The sequence below is a fragment of the Carassius gibelio genome, chromosome B16 (genome assembly GCF_023724105.1).
Source record: "Carassius gibelio isolate Cgi1373 ecotype wild population from Czech Republic chromosome B16, carGib1.2-hapl.c, whole genome shotgun sequence".
In the NCBI taxonomy this organism is placed as follows: Eukaryota; Metazoa; Chordata; class Actinopteri; order Cypriniformes; family Cyprinidae; genus Carassius; species Carassius gibelio.
In genome coordinates, this window is record NC_068411.1 from 13,699,034 (window position 1) to 13,719,052 (window position 20,019).

General features: G+C 36.9%; 1 protein-coding gene across 2 annotated transcripts in view; it reads left to right on the forward strand.

Annotated features, from left to right (window-relative positions):
* The window catches only part of fhod3b (formin homology 2 domain containing 3b), a 159,435-nt gene that overhangs the window by 136,424 nt on the left and 2,992 nt on the right, over positions 1-20,019 (forward strand). The window contains exons 12-24 of one of the 2 annotated variants that reach the window (XM_052578888.1): positions 56-190; positions 734-784; positions 2,578-2,765; positions 5,478-5,969; positions 6,915-7,825; positions 11,244-11,402; positions 12,564-12,746; positions 13,723-13,842; positions 15,515-15,676; positions 16,144-16,334; positions 16,590-16,782; positions 19,301-19,481; positions 19,587-19,748. In XM_052578888.1, coding sequence (XP_052434848.1) covers positions 56-190; positions 734-784; positions 2,578-2,765; positions 5,478-5,969; positions 6,915-7,825; positions 11,244-11,402; positions 12,564-12,746; positions 13,723-13,842; positions 15,515-15,676; positions 16,144-16,334; positions 16,590-16,782; positions 19,301-19,481; positions 19,587-19,748 — 3,128 coding nt within the window. The other variant, XM_052578889.1, reaches the window with a different exon arrangement.

Sequence of the window (20,019 nt, forward strand, 5' to 3'; positions counted from 1 at the left end):
TAATTCTTGGTATCTTGAGAAATTCTGTTCCCCTTTGGTTTCTTCGGTTCTCCAGGCCTACTCTAGGTGGATTGTTAACCTCCTCCTATAGGCAACATCAGGAGTCTCTGAATGCAGAACGTGAGCGGAGGCGCCTGGAGAGAGAGGAGAGACTTCAGCGCATTGAAAGAGAAGAGAGAAACCGTTTCAAGTTTGTGGCCTTTCTCAGCATTTATTCTGATGCAGTGTGTGTTTTCACCCTAGGCTACATTCTTTTATAAATATGACAAATACATCAGCGTTTCTGACGTCATATCGTATCTCTTATGTTGGAGATAGCCATGAGAAAAATTTTGTCCAGCAGTTTAAAAAAGCAGCCGAGGCATACATCCAAATTTGATCAGATATCTGGGAGTTTTCCTGACTGGACAAGTTATTCCTTCTTATTATGGTCATTCAAATGAAAACTGCATTCAGACCAGACAGTGGATTATCATAGTGGGCTGCAGGAAGACAAATGCTTGTCAGTCATAACATAAACAAGTCTTTTAGTCAGCCTCTTCTGTTGTGAAAAATAAAAAAAAACATACTTGAATGGGTACTACTTGATTAACAATAAACATAAAAAAATTAATAAAAAAATATGTTAACGATATTTAACCCCATGAACTCCAAATGTATTTTTTTGACATATAAAAGGCATTCTTTAATACTTTTTTACGTGTTTTCTTATGTTGATTTTCTTTTTTGGCAGTCGGGATTATGTGGACAAGAGAGAAGAAGTCAAACAAGCTCGAGAAGAAAGGTAAATTACAGAATTACTAATATAATATAATATAATATAATATAATATTAAAAAGTTTTTTTTATGTTTAATTTTAATACAGTTAAACAGTAATATTGAAAAATATTATTACAACTCAAAAAAGATATATATTTTAGCATTTTTAAAAATGTAATTTATTATTTCGGCGGCCAATACTACTGTCTGAATATTAAAAAATTTGGTGCTTCTTCAATAAACATTTTATTATTACTTATTATTATCACAAATTAAAACGTGCTGCTTTTTTTTCTCTGATGAATAGAAAAACAACATTTCATGATAATATAATATTATATTATATAACGGCCATTGGTCAAATATTTTTGAATAGTGTACAACAAACTGCAGTGTACATTTGGCTATTGTTCATGGCTGCTTATTGGTCCTATCATGTCTCTCATCTTGTGACTCAAACTTTTACAGTAGCTACTAAATTGGAGGACTTTGGTATTACTTTGTAATTTTAGTAAATTAGTATTGTAATGTTGTTGCAATGTTTGTATTTCATAAAAAAAAAAAATCCTTAAGTTTCTAACATTGTAATGATGAACAGAATTTTTTTCTATTTTCTTTATAATTACTTATATCAGACAATTATTTCTCATACAGTATCACAGAAGATTTCTATCATATTGTGAAACGCTTGTGCCGTGCTTAATATCAATTATCATTACAATGGTAGTAATACACCTTGAAAACATTTATTGTACAGAGCAACAGATGGGAAGCGTGTCGGCACGTGCTGCAGGTGAAATATGGGCATCAGGGCCCCTTTATGCCTGCTTTAGATTAAGACCTTTAAAGACGGCAGGACAAGGTGTGTAATTGACTTTAGACATGGGCTTTTTCCATTTACAGTAAATGTTAAAAACATGCATTCTGGCAAATGGAAATGTCTTTGCATTTATTCAAGATCTTATCAAAAGTCACAGTCTTCCAAACTATTTTTTTTCCCTTCAATTTAATGTGAACCTTACAGTATAGTAGAATGATGTTATGGAATTAAAGGATAATCCAACTTCAGTGGATGAAAATAAATTGTTTTTAGCAAATGTTGTATATTAGAACTGGCACATTTTTGGGGGTTGGTAAGACAGGAAGAGAGCAGACAGTATCTGTTTTGACACCTGTTTAGGGAGAACTATAAGTAACATAGTGGGAGGATTTGGAAGTGAAGTTTATATACAAAATTGGAATCCATATTCTCTTGCATGCTGATTGCACTTAAATTGTCTCTGTTTAATTGATCAAATATGAATCATTAAATTATTAAAATCATTACAATATCTGGTTTAAAACAAACATGCCATACAAATGTAATCTTGTGAGTATGCATATCTTAAAAGTGTTTTTAGGAATTAATTATTAATTCATAAATATAATTAATAAAAGCAATAGTTATAGGGAAGTGACAACACATGACATTTTGCAACTTTTATTTCTTATTCATTCATTTATCTTTTGGTTAGACCATAATATTGCAAAAATTAATAATTAAAGCTGTTTTGTTAAAATTATATTATTTTTGTCATCTTTTTTTTTTTTCTTCAAGGATTTTCTTAATGATATCAGCACAGTATCAAAGTGAATTTTAATTCAGAAATCAAAAACATACTCATAATTGAACAGGTTTATTTAGGTAATTTAAAGGATATGTAACATTTTTACATTACATTTTCTTTTTGAAGTCAGACATGCAAATGAGCATTGCGTAATTGCCCTGATACTTAATGTTTTTTAGTGACTTTCATCTTTTTATGTGATGTGTGCAGATATAAGCAATTGGAGCGGCTGGCAGCAGAGGAAAATGAAAGGGAACGGTCAAGAACGACACGGGGGCGAACAGAAATCACCCTCAGCCTGAGTTCCCGATCCTCCAGTAGCTCTTTGTCTCGTTCTGCCACCCCTTTGACTGTAGAAGCTCAAGAGGATAAACGTTCTGTTCCACATCCAGCACGAGGTGAGATTACTCTGTCTACTGTAATACGGTCTGGCATTTCTGGAAAAATCTCTGGTCCTAATCTTTTCTCCAAAGTGTGGACTCAAGCTGTTACCACACACATGTTTTGTAAAGAAAACAATGCAAAGTCCCTAGGGCAGTCAGCCATTAGGAAAAAACTACATTTATTTGAGGTTTATTGACCTCAAATATTAACCAAAATTTCAGAAATTGGGTCAGTGGTCAGTCAGCCTTTCATATACAGCCACATCTGAATCTGAGGGGCTGGAGTTGGTATGAACGGGCTGAACGACTGGAGCCTGGTCAATCACTCAGTCTCGCTGTGGAGTTTCCTACTAGCTTAAGACACACATATTCACATGAGAATAGCACAGCTGGGTACCCAGTGTTTCAATCTTCTAAACTTAATTGTAATTTTAGCCGCCTTTTAATCTTAGTTCTTTTCCAAGAAAATCCCCATTTTCAATGGCAGCTCTTAAGAAATTAGTAAGTATACAATTTGAACTGTGCAAAGGGGATCATATTTCTTTTCATTCTTTTCAAAAATTTTAATTCTGACATTATTTGCTCGCTCTCATGTCATTCCAAACCCATAAGACTTTATATTTTCTGTTGAATGCAGAAGAAGATATTTTAAAGAATGCTTCAGAATGTTCTACAAAACAATAAGCGAACAATGTGTGGACAATAAGCTTTCTGTAAATCCTACAGTCATACAGGTTTGCAATGGCATAAGGAGCAGTAAAAGATGACAGAATTTTGGTAAACTATACCTTCAGAAAATCTCAAAAAAAAAAAAAAAAAAAGTAAACTTGAAAAAAAATAATTTAATAAAATACGTGAAATATGACTGCCAGTTAAAATGTTTTTATTACAGTTACAGTTTTAAATTATGTATTTTCCATGAATATTTGAGGCAGTGTAACTGAGTTAGCGTTTAAAATGATTGGTTTGTAACCAGTAGGTTAAAGGTTTAAACCATACAGGATGTGAGCTTTGAGCAAGAGACTTAACCCTAGACTGATCTGTGAACAACAACAAAAAGCAGTGTGGTGGTGTGACAGAATATTTTCTAGAATAGCAGGGTCATATTTGATTATAGTACAGAATCAGAGAGAAAGAAACACATCCATCAGCCGTGACATAATAATTGAATGGAATGGCTTGAGGTTGTCCATTCAGTGAGGCACTAGTTATGTCACATTCATGTGGTTTCTGAAGGCTAGAGCTTTGGTCACACACTGGTCAGTGAATGAAAGCATGACCAGCCGTGTGTAAAAGGATAGCAGTGGGGATCTGACTGTGGTTTCAGAGGTCTGAGCTCCTCCCAGAGTATAAATTGGAAATACAGGAGAGATTAACTAGAAAAAAAAATAAGAAAAAACACTTATTATAAAGAGAAAAGGTTTGTGTGTGTGTGCGATTTCAGCAGTATATCAACATTACACTTCCTATATACTTAATATATTTTCATAATTAAAGTGTAATATATTGTATACTATATCCATAATATTTTTCCATAATAACATTTACAGTTAACAGCCCTCAGTCATTCAGCTTTTATATTTTTCCTGTGTAAAATGTTTGATAGTATGGTCATGTGGAATTTTGTTTTGTTTTTACCCATTCACCTGCAGGATCACATTTCCTGCATTTATTTGCTTTTCTGAATGTGGAGGAGTATATGTGGTAATGTTATGGGGGTTACCGTAACACAGACACAGGGAGAGGGGAATGTGGATGTGCAGACTGCACTTGAGGGCTGCATGCATTGTATGCATGCAAAGTTTGTGCAAACTTCCTCAAGCAGATTTTTGGTCTTTAAAGTAATATTAATTTAGTTGGAAAGCAATTTTTTTTTTACTGAATCACTCACTCAACCAATTTGTTCAAAAACAAATAATCAAACACACACACACACACACACACACATACATCCAAAGTTCTGTCATGACACTGTATATGGCGCAGTCCAATAGGTCAAACTCACTCTGACATAATGACATCATTATCAGGTGGCACAGCTGATTGGTTGTTTTTGTATCCGCAGCCAAAAGCTTGCTGTTTAACATTTAAATACTTGGCTAGTTCTTTCTGTAGCAGTTACAGTGCACTTCAGAAACCCTCTACAGTACCTTCCCCAGCTCCACCTGTATAGATCTGCTATGGGGTGATTTGTGTATGCTATATGGGGGTTATTTTGTATATGTTATTTGTACAGTATTTCTTACATGCTCACAGCATTCTTGCTCTGCCGCAGCAGCAACAGCATAACAGATCTATCCAAGACCAAACACATTAACATTGTTATTTAAATAACCATTCTGATCCATCTGTCATTACAGAAATATATTGATGCTCTCTACACCAAGAATCTCTCTCCCTATAAATGCGCTTTACGTGTCTAGCAAGTATCTTCACATAGCTAAAACCTACTGCCAATTTTAAAAATGCAGATTAACTTCCTTTATATCCCTCTCAAACGTCCTGTTTCTATAGGAATTATGTCAACACAGGCCAGAGAACATTTTGTTGTGGTCTTTATATCAGGACATGGTTCAGTATAACTTGTAAGGCCTTTAGCATTGTCACTGGATGGAAGTTTCTTCATCACAAGTTTATTTTAAAATGGCCTTGTTTCATCAGTAGTTCCATGGAAGTTGGGCTTCTTATCTGGAATGTGTACCAAGCCAATCTTTCCTCCCCCCTCAGGAACTGAGTCTGAAACAAGCCATCCTGTGCAGGCAGCAGTTGCGTGGCCTTCCTCAGAGCCTCCCTCTGCCTCAGCATCTGCGCTGCTCTTGTCTTCCAAACCAGAGGAACAGAGACCTGTGGAACCATCAGACATTACGCTCTCTCTGTCTCCAACAAACTCTGAGCCAGAGAGACCTGAGACAGTGGAGAAAGCAGAGGAAGCTGAAGCCAAAGAGTGTGAAGAACTGGTAGTGAGGGGAATGAAAGATGAAAAGAAAGAAGAGGCAGAAGGAAACTTTGAGGAAGAGACTAATCAAATGGGTACAGAAGAGTGTGTGAGAGAGCAGATTTCAGGGGATGTAGAGGAGAGTGCCGTCCTGAGTGAGAAAGAGAGGCAGAATGAGGAACTGAATGAGAAAGATAACTGCTCTGCCTCCAGCATCTCCTCAGCCAGCAGCACTCTGGAGAGAGAAGAACGAGAAGCGAAGCATGTCAGTGACAGTGACTCAGGTGAGAACAACACATACACAACACATACACAAATTCTGTGAGTGAGTGCAACACAGAGGGTCTAACATTCACCAGGGGGTTTATAGTAAACATTTCTTTCTGCCAAGTATTTCTCATCCAGCATGAAACTTTATTTTATTTTATATTTTATTTTATTTCTGGTCCCCCAAAAACATTCTAATGACTTTTTCTACTAACCCTAAACTAACAATACACTATAATCATGTATTATATAACATGGAGTTGCATATTAATGAGACTTATATGTATATGTTATATGTAGATATGTAGTTGCAAAGTTACTTTTAGTTTGTCAGAATGTCTAAAGTGGACTTTCAAAATAAAATGTAAGAATTTTCCTTGCACAAGGTGCAGACCAATAGTGACTGTCCTCGCATTTTTGATTTCGTGCCTTGATATTTTGCGAGGATTATTTCACATATGTGGAAATGGAGTTCTGGGAGAAAATCATCCTAGATAAACCTATGATGGTCAAAATGTTGTAAAGGTTAGAAGAGTCACATGTTTTATGTTACAGTTAGTAAATTTAACAGCCAGCTGGTGTTTTTATTCACATTGGTTTCAAATTATATATCTGTTTTTAAAATAATAATAATGCAAACAGTTTCATGGTCAGAAAGAAATATTTATGGCTACTTCTGTTACCAGTTTAAGGTTATTTTCCCAGTTTACCCATCATTGGCAGATGAAATGATACAAAATATAGTTCCCTAGATTACTCGTCATGTGCAGGTGTTACAATAAGTTTTGGAAAGTGGCTGCACATTTTTATTGTAAGACGATTTTTTTTTAGCAGTGAAAATCCATTTCAGTTTCAGCATTTCTGTTTTTCCTTTATCAGTGCCAGGTTACAACATGCAAATAGATAGACTCTGATAGAAATTGTACAAATTGTTGAAACTTGTTCTGAATTTGTACTCTTAGGCCGGTGGGCAGACTGTATGAATACAGCGGATGTGAACGATCCATGCAACAAAGTTCTTAACAGCAAACACTTCATGTTGGACATGCTTTATGCTCAAAACAAGAAGGCAGAGGAAGATGAGAAAGAAAAGGAGAATGAGAAAGAGTGTCCAGGTCAGGATTCCTCTGTTACCAGCCTTGCTTGTCGCATCTCCACTCTGGAAGCACGACGGCAAGCTTGTGACGACAACATGAAGAAATTGGAAGTGGAGCATCTGGATAACCAGGGAAGCGTAAGGGCTGTGGCTGAGAAATTTGGAGATTTGGTGAAAGGACTGGTATCGCCTCATGAGTTGGAGCATTCTGGGAAGGAAAAGCAGCAAGCACAGGGAAAACCTCTGCCGGCTCCTTCACCAACACCACCTAAAAAGGAGTCAGACCACATATGGGACCAACTGATGGCCACACCACGGGAACTACGTATTAAAGAGCTGGACTTTACGGACTTAGGAGAGGAGGATGATGTAGACATTTTGGATGTTGGCAATGTGATCGGGTCAAGTGACCACACACCACCTCCTCCCCCGCCTCCCTGCTTGCCTGGTCTTCCACCCCCACCACCTTTATTTGGATGCCCCCCACCTCCCCCTATCCCTGGCATGATGATGCCCCCTCCACCACCTTTTTTGGCTTCAGTAACTCCCCCACATCTCGGATCTCCTCAGCTTAGTCGAGGAGAGTCTCCTCTCTTCCAGAAGAAGAAGAAGACCATCCGGCTATTTTGGAATGAGGTCAGACCTATAGACTGGCAGTACAGCGATCACAAGAGATGCAGGGAGTCACTGTGGTCTAAACTTGATCCAGTCAAACTGGACACAGCCAAATTGGAAAACCTCTTTGAGACAAAATCCAAGGAGCTCCCAGTTACAAAGGTACTGTTAAATGACATCTTTTCAGTATCTCTTCCAAACGTTTGTAATCAAGTCTGCTTTTTTTTTTGTAATTATACTCAAGATTATTTGTTTACTTAATATTACACAAATTATTTCCTCATCAGTGTCATTATAGTTAGTGGTAGATCCAGATTTATCCATAAGTATAGAGCAGGGTAGGGTTGCACTAGCCATTTGGATGGTCTTAGTTAAAATGGGATGTAAAGGTAACACTATGCCATGGTGTCCAATCCTGCTCCTGGAGGGCTACTATCCAGCAGAGTTTAGCTCCAACCCTAATTACACAAACCTGAACCAGCTAATCGCGGTCTTACTAGACATACTAGAAACTTACAGGCAGGTGTGTTGAGGCAAGTTGGAGCTAAACTCTGCAGTACAGTGACTTTCCAGGACTGAGTTTGGATACCCCTGCATTTTCTTTCTCTAAAAAAGTAAACAAGTTTAAATTTCAATATTAGTGGTTTCCGTCCCATGTTTTATAAAAATATTTGGCTGCCGATTTGGATTTTGAACCTCTTTGGGATGGCACCACAAGGCGTTGTTCACTTGCAGAATGCAAGCTTCTCGGGCGCATAAGTTTGAACTAGTGAATTTAGGTATATTGGTGCCGTGCCAGTGGTCTTCTTGTAGGAAAGCATCAGTACCTTGAATTTGATGCGAGCGGCTACTGGTAGGCAGTGTAACCTGATGAGGAGAGGAATAACGTGAGCTTTTTTTGGCTCATTGAAGACAACCCTCACTGCTGCATTCTGGATCAGTTGCAGAGGCTTGATAGTACATGCAGGAAGGCCCGTCAGGAGGACATTACAATAGTCCAGTCTAGAGAGAACAAGAGCTTGGACAATAAGTTGGGTGGCTTGCTCTGACAGGAAGGGTCTAATCTTCCTATTGTTGCAAGGCAAATCTGCAGGACCGGGTCATTGTAGCAATATGGTCTGTGAAGCTTAACTGAAGATCGATCACAACTCCTAGGTTTCTGGCAGTCCTGGAACAAATTATGGTTGATGAACCCAGCTGTATGGTTGGAATGAGAAGTACAGTTGAATGTCATCAGCATAGCAGTGATAGGAAAAGCCATGCTTCTGAATGACAGATCCTAATTAAATCATGTAAATGGAGAAGAGAGGTGGTCCAAACACTGAGCCTTGAGGAACCCCAGTAGCTAGAAGTTGTGACTTAGAAACCTCACCCCTCCAAGACACCCTGAAAGATCTATCTGAGAGGTACAGTAGGACTTGAACCACATGAGTGCGGTTCCAGAGATGCCCATCTTTCTGAGGGTGGACAGTAGAATCTGGTGATTAACTGTGTAAAAAACAGCAGACATATCCAGCAAGATGATTACTGAGGATTTGGAAGCTACTCTTGCCAGTCGCAGGGCTTCTGTAACTGAGAGCAGGGCAGTCTCAGTTGAGTTGCCGCTTTTGAAGCCAGATTGGTTGCTGTCCAGGAGGTTGTTCTGTACAAGAAACATAGAGAGTTGGTTGAACACAACTCACTCAAGCGTCTTTTCAATGAATGGGAGAATAAAAGATGTTGTTAATATTCACTAAAATGGAATAAACTTACACTAATTAATCTCAAACTTACACTTTGGTTTTACCTGGCTTTTATCAGCATATGAACACAAGCTATAGCTGCTAGGAAGCTACTTTTATCTTTTCTGGGCCTTTCTTCTGTAACACATGGTATGAATTCTGACACCTTCCATTGCCCATTTGCAGCCTGCACAGCTCTTTCTTATGACATGATTGCACGCGTTTAAAAAAGAGCTGCAGAATGTAGGTCAAAATAATAATAGGTTGGTTAATTGGCTATGATGGATTCCTTGTATTACCTAAAAGCTTCATCAAATGTGCTTTCTGGGATCCATAAATCCGGCTGCCACTCAAAACAAAGTCAATTCACAAGTCATAGCTTGGCTTAAACATTCTTAACCTAATCAGTACAGCCTGTTACAAGATGTGTTTGCATGTGTGCTATATACTGAAACATGAACTACACTGTCATTCAAGTTATTGTATAACAAAGTTAATTGTATTCTTTCATGTACATTCCTTTTTATGTACAGAGATAAATTCCTGGCCTGACAAAATGAACACTGATCTTCACCATCACAGGTTTTAAGTGTTGGAGATGAATTGATGTTCTTAAATGAAGATCTATCACATTATTTGACTTGTTTGCTCTAAGATGGTGTCTCAGAAATGTGGCCTGCATGGGGTTTCCTCTCCTCTCTGCTCTGAGCAACCTTTTCCAGCTGTTTTTCATTTTCAACCCATCCTCCCTCCCTTTTTCCTCTGAGCTCCTCCATTCCCCCTCTTTGGCAACAGATGGAGTACCATCATGGCTCTGCTCCTCACAAAAATATTCTCCATCAAAGTCCCAAAATAGCCCTCAGGTGCTTGCGTGCCTTTTTGGCAAAAAAACATTAAATATATCCTGGTTTTGTGTTCATATCTCAGGAAGCCATTTTTGGGGTAATTATCCACATTAAAGAAATGCCTTTCCTGTTCAGCTCAGTGGCCAGCGTGAGAGTAAGAACAGACGTATACGTATTTAATTTTAGGTGTGGGAGAATAGATGTGTATCGTGATAGGCTAAGCATGCTTGTTTTGGGAATTACAAACTTTTATTTTATTATTATTAAAGTTATAAAATTTTTGCGGAAACTGTGATATGATTGTTAAAGGAGTTATTTGATCAGATTAATGCATCCTTTTCAAAAACGTCAAAAGCTAATTTTCAATAGGAGCCACCTGCATATTTGAAGTTTACACAACTACAGTCTTTCCTAAAAACTCTTAGAAATTCATTCTGTGAACAAACAAAAGTAGTATTTGTAAAATGATAGTGGGTTTGGTGTAAGTGGAGTGATTCAAACCCGTAAAATAAATCTCATAAAATATCTAATGGCTTGCAAGACTTCTCAGCAAATCAGATCCAAGAACCATAAGTACCTGTTTTATCTAAACACTTTTTCAACTTAGGCAACATGTGTAATGATATTATTTATTTGTGTCATAAAGATAACATTACTTAGCTTATGTGTAAAATGTTAGACATGATATTAGGACTCTTCAAAAAAAAAAAAAAAAAAAAAAAAAAATTTATATGGCACATTTTTAGCACAAAATATTGTCCTTCAAAACATATGAATTGAGATCTAGTATAAAAATAATTAAAATCTTAAGATTTTCCTGTGATGCATGTGTGCGAAACATTTGACATTGTTAGAATAGAAATTCACTGGGCAAAGTTTTTTGAATTTTTTTTTTTTTTTTTTGCAAATGCATTTTGTCTGAATACAGTTCTATTTTGTCTCGTGAAGTCTTAACCACTCAAAGTACAGTCACTATGAATAACTCTGATGATCTGTTTATATACCTGATTTCAGAAAACGGCAGCAGATGGGAAGCGTCAGGAGATCATCGTTCTGGATTCCAAAAGAAGTAACGCCATCAACATTGGCCTGACGGTCCTGCCGCCTCCTCGTACCATCAAAACAGCCATCCTCAACTTTGATGAGTACGCCTTGAGCAAAGAGGGCATAGAGGTAATGCTGCACCGGTTTAAAATCACATTCTGTTTCGCAAATTATGCCAAATCAACCGCAATTAATGTAGCAAATTCGACATAATGAAATTATTAAGAAAAGCTACAGTAAAACTCAATACATACATTTCAGTTATAAAGCTAGTACAATGCATGGTTACACTTTAATCCTGAGAATGCCAGACAGGTTACCATGCAGAAAACACATCTGTACTTAATACCAACCTTGTTTTAAGTCCACGTGAGTCACATATTCCTTGAACCCCTCTACGGTTCACTTTCGCTCTCTTTCTTTCTCTTTCTCTTTCTTTTTCTCGTTACATCAATCATTCAGGCATTTATGATCATCCCCACACTGCTACATGAAAGCATATTTTTAGCAAAATACATGGGTTTTCTACAACTGTGTTCAACAAGACAGAGACATACAGACTGAAGTCGAGTTGGCAAACCAAAAGCATTGAGTCAAAGCTCGTGTCCAAAATAACTCGACCTCTTTGCCCTGAGAGCATGTACATTTACTTTGGATTTCTGCAAAACCAATAGATTTTACCCTTAAAGCTAATGTTTAGCAAGTTGGTTTGGCGGCGACTCTAAATATTATGTGGATTTCCTGCAAAAACTGAAACAGTTTTGGCAGCAGCCATATAATTCATCTCAAAGATTAAAGGTTAGAAAAATGCTTCATTTATGCTGTTAGAGCCCATGATACAGATCTGAGGTAAATGTCTCAATATCAACATGTGAATAATGGAGCTCCCATTTTCTCATAAAATCTGTAATTTTTTATCTTTCGTCATGGGAAAAATGGATTACAGTGTTACTCTCCACCCTTTATGTCTCTACAGAGAGCGTTATATTCTCACAGACAACCGCAATTTATTTTTCTCAAGATTTTATCAGAAATTTTGTTCTGGTCAGGAGAAATTACATTTTTATTCAATTATTCAATTGTGCAATAGCGGGATATGCCCGTAGCAGATGAAATAGCAATGAAATAGTCATCATTTCCCACATTTTTGAGTAATGCCGTGTCTTTCCAGGTGTTGTTATTATTATTAGCGCTCACATGATTGATGGAGCGAATGCCTTTAGGGGTGAATCCCCATATACAATGGTTTCTGACAGTAATACTAATACTGGGTTTCATGTTCTTTCGTAGAAAATCCTGACAATGATTCCTTCGGAGGAGGAGACGCAGAAGATTCAGGAGGCCCAGCTGGCGAACCCCGATACTCCACTGGGCAGCGCAGAGCAGTTCCTCCTCATTCTGTCCTCCATCAGTGAGCTGTCCGCCCGCTTGCAGCTTTGGGCCTTTAAGATGGACTATGACGCTTTAGAGAAGGTCGGCCTCATGTTCTGTTACCACACTTAAATTATATGACATAATAGTGGTTTCAAGTCAATTGTTTTTGACCTATCCTTTACTATATTGTCAGCACTAGTAGGCTGTGGCCCAAAATTGGGGTGGCGGGTCTGTTCTGATGGATAGCAGAAAGAAATCAATGTTAAATGTAATTAATAAAATGCAATTAACTAATATAATCATGTATAATTTGGATCAGACATACTGTATATGTCCTTATCTTCAAAAACCATGAAACATGAGTTTATTTACCTTTTCTTAAAAAAAACAAAACTGCATTAATACACAGAAAGGTTTGGGGCAGGCATACTTGTTTTTTTAAAAGAAGTGTCTCATACTGGGCAATGCTGCATTTGTTTGATTAAAGATACAGTGAAAACTAATAATGTGAAATATTCCATTTTAAAATGTAATTTATTTCTGCTTCTGTCCAAAGCTGAATTTTCAGCCGCCATTTCTCCAGTGTTCAGTGTTACATTATCCTTTAGAAATGATTCTAATATGCTGATTTGGTGCTCAGGAAACACTTCTTATTATTTTCAAGGTTTAAAACATTTGTGCTGCTTAATTTCCCGTGAGACCATCATACTTCTCCCAGGATTTTTGTTGATATTATAAATATGCTATTATAATGTGATGTCTTTGCTGTCACTCTTGTTCAATTTGATGTGTCCTTGTAGAATAAACATATTAAAAAGTATTCCTTTCGAAGTAATTCTGTATTTATTAGTTTACTTCATTACAGTATATCAGTTTATTAGCATTAATATATAACACATTCCAATGTTTTGTTGTTGTTAGAACAATGTTTGGGCTTTTTGAGTAATTTATTTATTATAAGATGAACCATTTTTTTATTGTTGTATCAGCAGATCTTGAAGCAAAGCTGCCAGTCTGCAATTTTTTTTTTCCCAGAGGCACTTTATTTCAAACCCATTCTTTTTCTCTTTCTCAGGAAGTAGCAGAGCCACTACAGGACCTGAAGGAGGGCATGGACCAATTAGAAAAGAATAAGACGCTGCGCTGCATCCTTTCAACTCTGCTAGCTATTGGCAACTTTCTCAATGGGACCAATGTAAGTGACAGGGAATACTACAGCTCTTCTTTCAACCCCTTATCTCTCCATCTCAATCTGTCTTTCTTTATGTCTGTCCGCTGTATTCGCTTAGATCTTAATAATGTTAAAAAGGCAGATGGAGATAAATCTGATAAGGTGGTGAGTTTGGCATGAAATTTCTTTTGTTACCGTAAACCATTGAGAGTGGGCAGCAGAACAAAGCCAGCGAGAGTCATGTCCCGTCCGTGGGGATTTCTCCTTTCCCAGCTCTGTCGTGCCTCGCAGACTTGCAGACAGGGTTGAGATTCTGTTAATCATATGTTAATGAAGCATTGGTCAGAACCACCATGGGAACTGCACATAGGCTGTGCGCACGTTCAAAGCACTTTTATCTTAATGCAACTGATGCTAATCAACAAAACTACATCAGAATAATGTCAAAATGAGGCCTTTTTTTAGGAAATGATTTGATGATGGACCAGATCCAGAGTGACTAATGCTCTCAAGGTGCATGTGATTTTCCACATCAGAGCTGCATATTTACACATTTACATTTATCTGATATAAAAATTCCATTCTATTACAGCACACAATACACTTTTTGTTTTTTTTGCCCCTTTTTTTCAATTAAGTGATACCTGTTTTTCAGTAAATATGAAATGTATAGTAACATAGCTATCACTCTGAAATGTATAAACAGAAAAATGTATAAAATTCCAGAAGTCACAATGTGCAAAGCAAGTAAATATTTTGCATCTATATGTAATTATTATAAAAAATTATAATTATCACACGCAAAATAAATAAATAAAAAGCGCATAGTAAAAGGCAAAATACTTTTATTGCAAAGAAAAATCACAACATTCTAAAAAACATTTATTATTTATTTATTATAGCATGATTAATGTGCTAATTTGGTATGAATTGGTTTTAAAATGTACACATGTAGCCTATTATAATGCATTTATATAAATTCAAATATTAATTTTTCAAAAAAGTTAATATTGTGTTAAATACTGTCTGTTATAATCAACAAAATAGTTTTGTTAAAAAGCAGTGTTTTGTTACTGAATGAATCCATGGTTTAATGATTTTTAAATGATCTAAATTACAAATGATCTTAAAGGGTAGTTTCTCAGCCAGAAAGTATGTGCATTTAGATTAAAGGTGCAATGTGTAATGTTTACAACAATCTATTTACAGAAATGCAATATAATATGCATAACTATGTTTTTTCAGAGTTGTGTAAAGACCTTACTTAATGAACCGTTATGTTTTTATTATCCTAAATTTTGCAATTTTTATCTACATACACCACGGGTCCCCTTACACGGAAATCACCATCATGTTTCTACAGTAGCCCTAAATGGACAAACTGCTCTATAAATGGATAAACTGCTCACTTTGTTGTTCTTGCGAATAAAACACTGACACAATGATGAACAAGAACATTAACATTAGCAATAACATCGATTAAGCGGTAATAACTCACCGCTCGATGCCGCTAAAATCTACACACTGCACCTTTAATTAATAGGCACATCAAGTAATTATTTAGAATAAAAATTAGAATTGCTTAAAAAAGTTATACATATATGTCTTCCTAAAAACAAACAAGCAATATGTCATCATTATAAGTGATAATGTGTGGATTTATTCATGGTCTTTTTATTGATGTGATTGTTTCCAGGCTAAAGGCTTTGAGCTGAGTTACCTAGAGAAAGTTCCTGAGGTGAAGGACACCGTTCACAAACAGTCTCTACTGCATCACGTCTGCTCCATCGTCGTGGAGAAGTTTCCAGAGAGTTCAGACCTCTACTCTGAGATTGGAGCCATCACTCGCTCTGCTAAGGTTAGCTTAAGTACCACATCACCTTTGATTTTATTGGACTTTTGACGTTTAAAAAAAAAAAAATTGTAGATTTGGGCCTTTCATTATATTTAATATGGTATAGAAAATAAAATCGTGCTTCATTGAAAGAAACACCTGACCTTTTGTAGTCATATGTTCAGGTCACAGATACGCTTATTCGATCAGTGGCCTAGAAATAGTGCAGAATCTTATTTGATCGTTATTACATTTCTTTGTTTTAAATATATCAGAACTTTCAGTTTATTTCCAGATTTAAATTCAATATTAAATCCCATATTTGCAGTATCATCTCAGACATTTGGACCCCACTGTAGAAACAATGGCAGTGTGCCGTGTACAAAAGAAGAAATCAAGGCTTCACAATTCCATGTGTTGTTACCAAAAGCATTGCTTTTGAAGTGAACGGACCAATCATGAGATGCCTTTGTTGATCACCTCTTCTTCAGGTTGACTTCGACCAGCTGCAGGATAACCTATGTCAGATGGAGCGCCGCTGCAAAGCATCCTGGGACCACCTGAAGGTCATCGCCAAACACGAAATGAAACCAGCCCTTAAGCAGCGCATGTCAGACTTCCTTAAAGACTGTGCTGAGAGAATTATCATCCTTAAAATTGTGCATCGCCGCATCATAAACAGGTGAGACCTTTAAAGCTATCTGCACAAATCTGATTTGTTTTTCATGCACAGTCTATGAGAATCTTTTTAATCAGCTTTTTATTCGATTTCAAACCACCTATGAATGTGGCTTGCAAAAATGTGGATTGGATTTGGTGTTTTTTGTTGTTCAGATGATCTCTATGCCAAACCATCAGTGTTTTCCTCTCTGTGCTGTGGTGTTGTCGAGATGCCTCAAGGTCAGGGAAATTGAAAGTCTGTGTGTTTGATCTACAGGTTTCACTCATTCCTGCTGTTCCTGGGCCACCCACCTTATGCGATACGAGAGGTGAGCATCCACCGCTTCAGTAAGATTCTGAGTGAATTTGCACTTGAGTACCGCACCACCCGAGAGCGAGTGCTACAGCAGAAACAGAAACGAGCCAATCACCGCGAGAGGAACAAGACCCGGGGCAAAATGATCACAGAGGTGAGTGTTAACATTTGCGGCACAAGATTTCCATACAAGGATCCGTTTATACAGATAGCTCCTCCCAAAATATGTAATTCTGTCAGAATTTACTCACCCTCGTGTTGTTCCAAACCTGTATGAATTTAATTCTTCTTAAACACAAAAGAAGATATTCTGAAGAAAACCAAACAGATGGTAGCCATTGACTTCCATATTTATTGGAAGTATACTTCAGATATTTCTGCTAATAACACCATCGATATAACAGATGACAGTGGATTATTATAAAAAAATAGAATATAGATGAATGACATAGGATAACTATGCCTTTATTCTCATTTTAACTAATATCTTGTACTTTGGGGTCTTAAATGTTTAACTATTTGGTTTGAAAACTCTTCTATTTTCTCAACACTTTTTTCCTATAATTAATGTACAGAAAAATCCCTCAGCTCTCAGCTTGTTTTTCCTCTAGTTTCCTGAGTGAACAAGCTGCTTAATTTCTGTGCTTCATCTTTGCACCACAAGAGGGAGTCATTATTCTTTCAGTTGTTTCCAGTGTCTCGTTCACACTTGAGACCAGTGAGGTCTGATTCTTATCCTGTGTATGGTCAGTTTCTCTTAGTCTGCCCCAGGGTGCACAGAATGGCCACAAAACGCTCAGGACTTGTATGACAATAATTAAACACTGTAAACCAAGCAGTCTATTGTCATGGGTTTTTGCAGCTCTGGACTTGCCCTGGCTATTTGTTACTCCAGGAGGCCAATTTAATGCCTCTCATGGGGGATGTCATGGCCAGGATAGCCCTTCATGGCATGTTATGCTTGGCGGGGGTCTTCCTTAGTCTAAGAGGGGTGTCTAATTCAATCTCTGTGTGAAAATCCAAACCTTTGGATGTCCCTGTAGGAGTGCTAAATGCATGCTCTGGCTTTGTAGAGGTAGAACTGAGGTAAAGGAGGAAGTTCAGTTCCACATGTTGCTGGAAAACAATAAGCCCAAGTGGATTATGTAGAAACGAGATGTGTGTTTACACATTTCTGAAACCTCATTCTGAGAACACCTTGTAACTGTGTGCTCATGTTAAAGGTTTTTTTGTTGTTGTTGTTTTTAACACATGCAGTAATATGATGAATCTCACTACAATGTGCACAGGTCATTAAAACACAAGCAAAAGAGGGGGAAAGTAGTCATATTCTACATAAAGTAAACTAATATTTTTGCATTGTGACATTGTTTATTGGCAGTTAAGCAAATACCCCCCCCCCCCCCCACACACACATCTCATTAATGTAATGCATTTTTGTAATTTAGATTTTTAAATTATATATTTTTGTTTAAATCATTTTTTATATCATTTAAATAAATAAATCAGCAAAAAAACATGTAGGTCACATTTTATCCCAAAATCTTTGCATAGTAATAATAATAATAATAATAATAATAATACATTGCATAAATATTGCCATGATGTATACATAATTTACCATTTAGTGTGTGCATATACAGTATATATGTTTTATTTTATGGTCATTCGAATGTACTTGTGAAGACAAAAAAAACTTGATAGCTGCTTTTATTATTATTAAAATTTTTGGGGTAATATAATACCTGGACAGTTTTGGCCGATTGAAAAAACAACAACAACTAAAGAGTATGAAGTTCAGGATAGTACCTTTTGGAATTTGTTTTCGAAACCTTGAAGTGTGAAACCAAATGCCAAAAACGTTTTTCAACCCAACATTTCCTGCTGTGACTTCTTTAATTTCTTCTCTGTAGAGTGATGAGGAAGAGGATGATGAGGTATGCGTGTATCGGTGTGCTTTTCCACCCTTGTGCATGGATGGGTTTCATGTTTTATTTTTTGTGACTTCACTGACCTGTATGCATTACCAGAAAATATGCAAGTTGTACTGTATCTAGAGGCCGTAAGTGATTCAGTCATCAATATCCATTCATTTCTTTGCATTTCATTGCGTTCCTCCATGTGGATTTGGACAGAAGATAAGAGCATGTTAAACTACTATAAATGCAATTAATAATTCTAAACTATAATTGATTTATCACTGATTATGTGACACTGACTTAAGTCTTGATGCACTAACAAATGACTAATGTGTGAATAATATACTAAGCCACTATGAATGAAGTTGTTTTTGGGGTGATATGCATTTTTTTTATGTATGGTAAGATTACTTTTAAAAATATATTGAAAAAAATATATATAAAACACATTTGTCTGAAGTGAAACTAATAGTAAGAAAATACAATTCAAATAAATACCTTGCCATGTGTCCTGCGTTAGGCTAACCGAGACTTGTCGTTTGCACTTACATATTGTTGCTCTTTTTGATTACTTCTGTTGTCCTCTGTCACTTGGATAAATGCGTCTGCTAAATGACTAAATGTAAATAATATGGAAAACTATAAACTAATGTTTCGCACAATTAAACAAAGTAAGCATACAACTGCAACTACTCCTACTTAGTATAATTTTTATTTATGATGAAATCATTTCTTTTTTTTTTCTGTCCTCAGAGTGGGAAGTTCGCAGGATCTCCTCTGGAGGGTCAGGAGAGTCAGCTGCAGGGTTTGGGCTACACGGAGGACGTCGCTGAACATGAGCAGATGACTGCAGTACTGCGCACCAGCCTGCAGGGCGGCGACAGTCCGTCCTCTGTACTCCCCGGCCTCCGCACACGGACCCGAGCCACTCGAGGTATATTCATTCATATGTTCAGCGATTCAGATGCTGATTTGCAGTAGCTGTAGTCGGCACAAAAATATTGAAACCTGTTCTCTCCTTCTCATGTCTCATTTCCAGGCCATACGGCACTTTTGTCTGCTGCAAATGAAGACACTTCTAATTGCACAAATGATACAGCGGATGAGATCATGGAACGCATTGTGAAATCAGCCACTCAGGGCCCCAGTCAGTGCACACAGCCCCGTGAGAGGAGACGCTCCAGAGCCAACCGCAAATCCTGTGAGTCTGCGAAACCACACGCGACTACCCTAATCCCTTCAAAGGGTATTTCATTTAAGAAAATAAATAAAGAAATGTATTTTTTTTTTATATATATATATATAATTTTTTGTATCCATTACTTCAGTGTCACATGATCCTTCAGAAGTAATTCTATTATGCTGATTTGGTGCTTAAGAACCATTTCTTATTATCATCAATGTTGAAAACAGTCATCGTGCTTAATATATATATTATAATATATATATATATATTTTTTTTTTTCAGGATT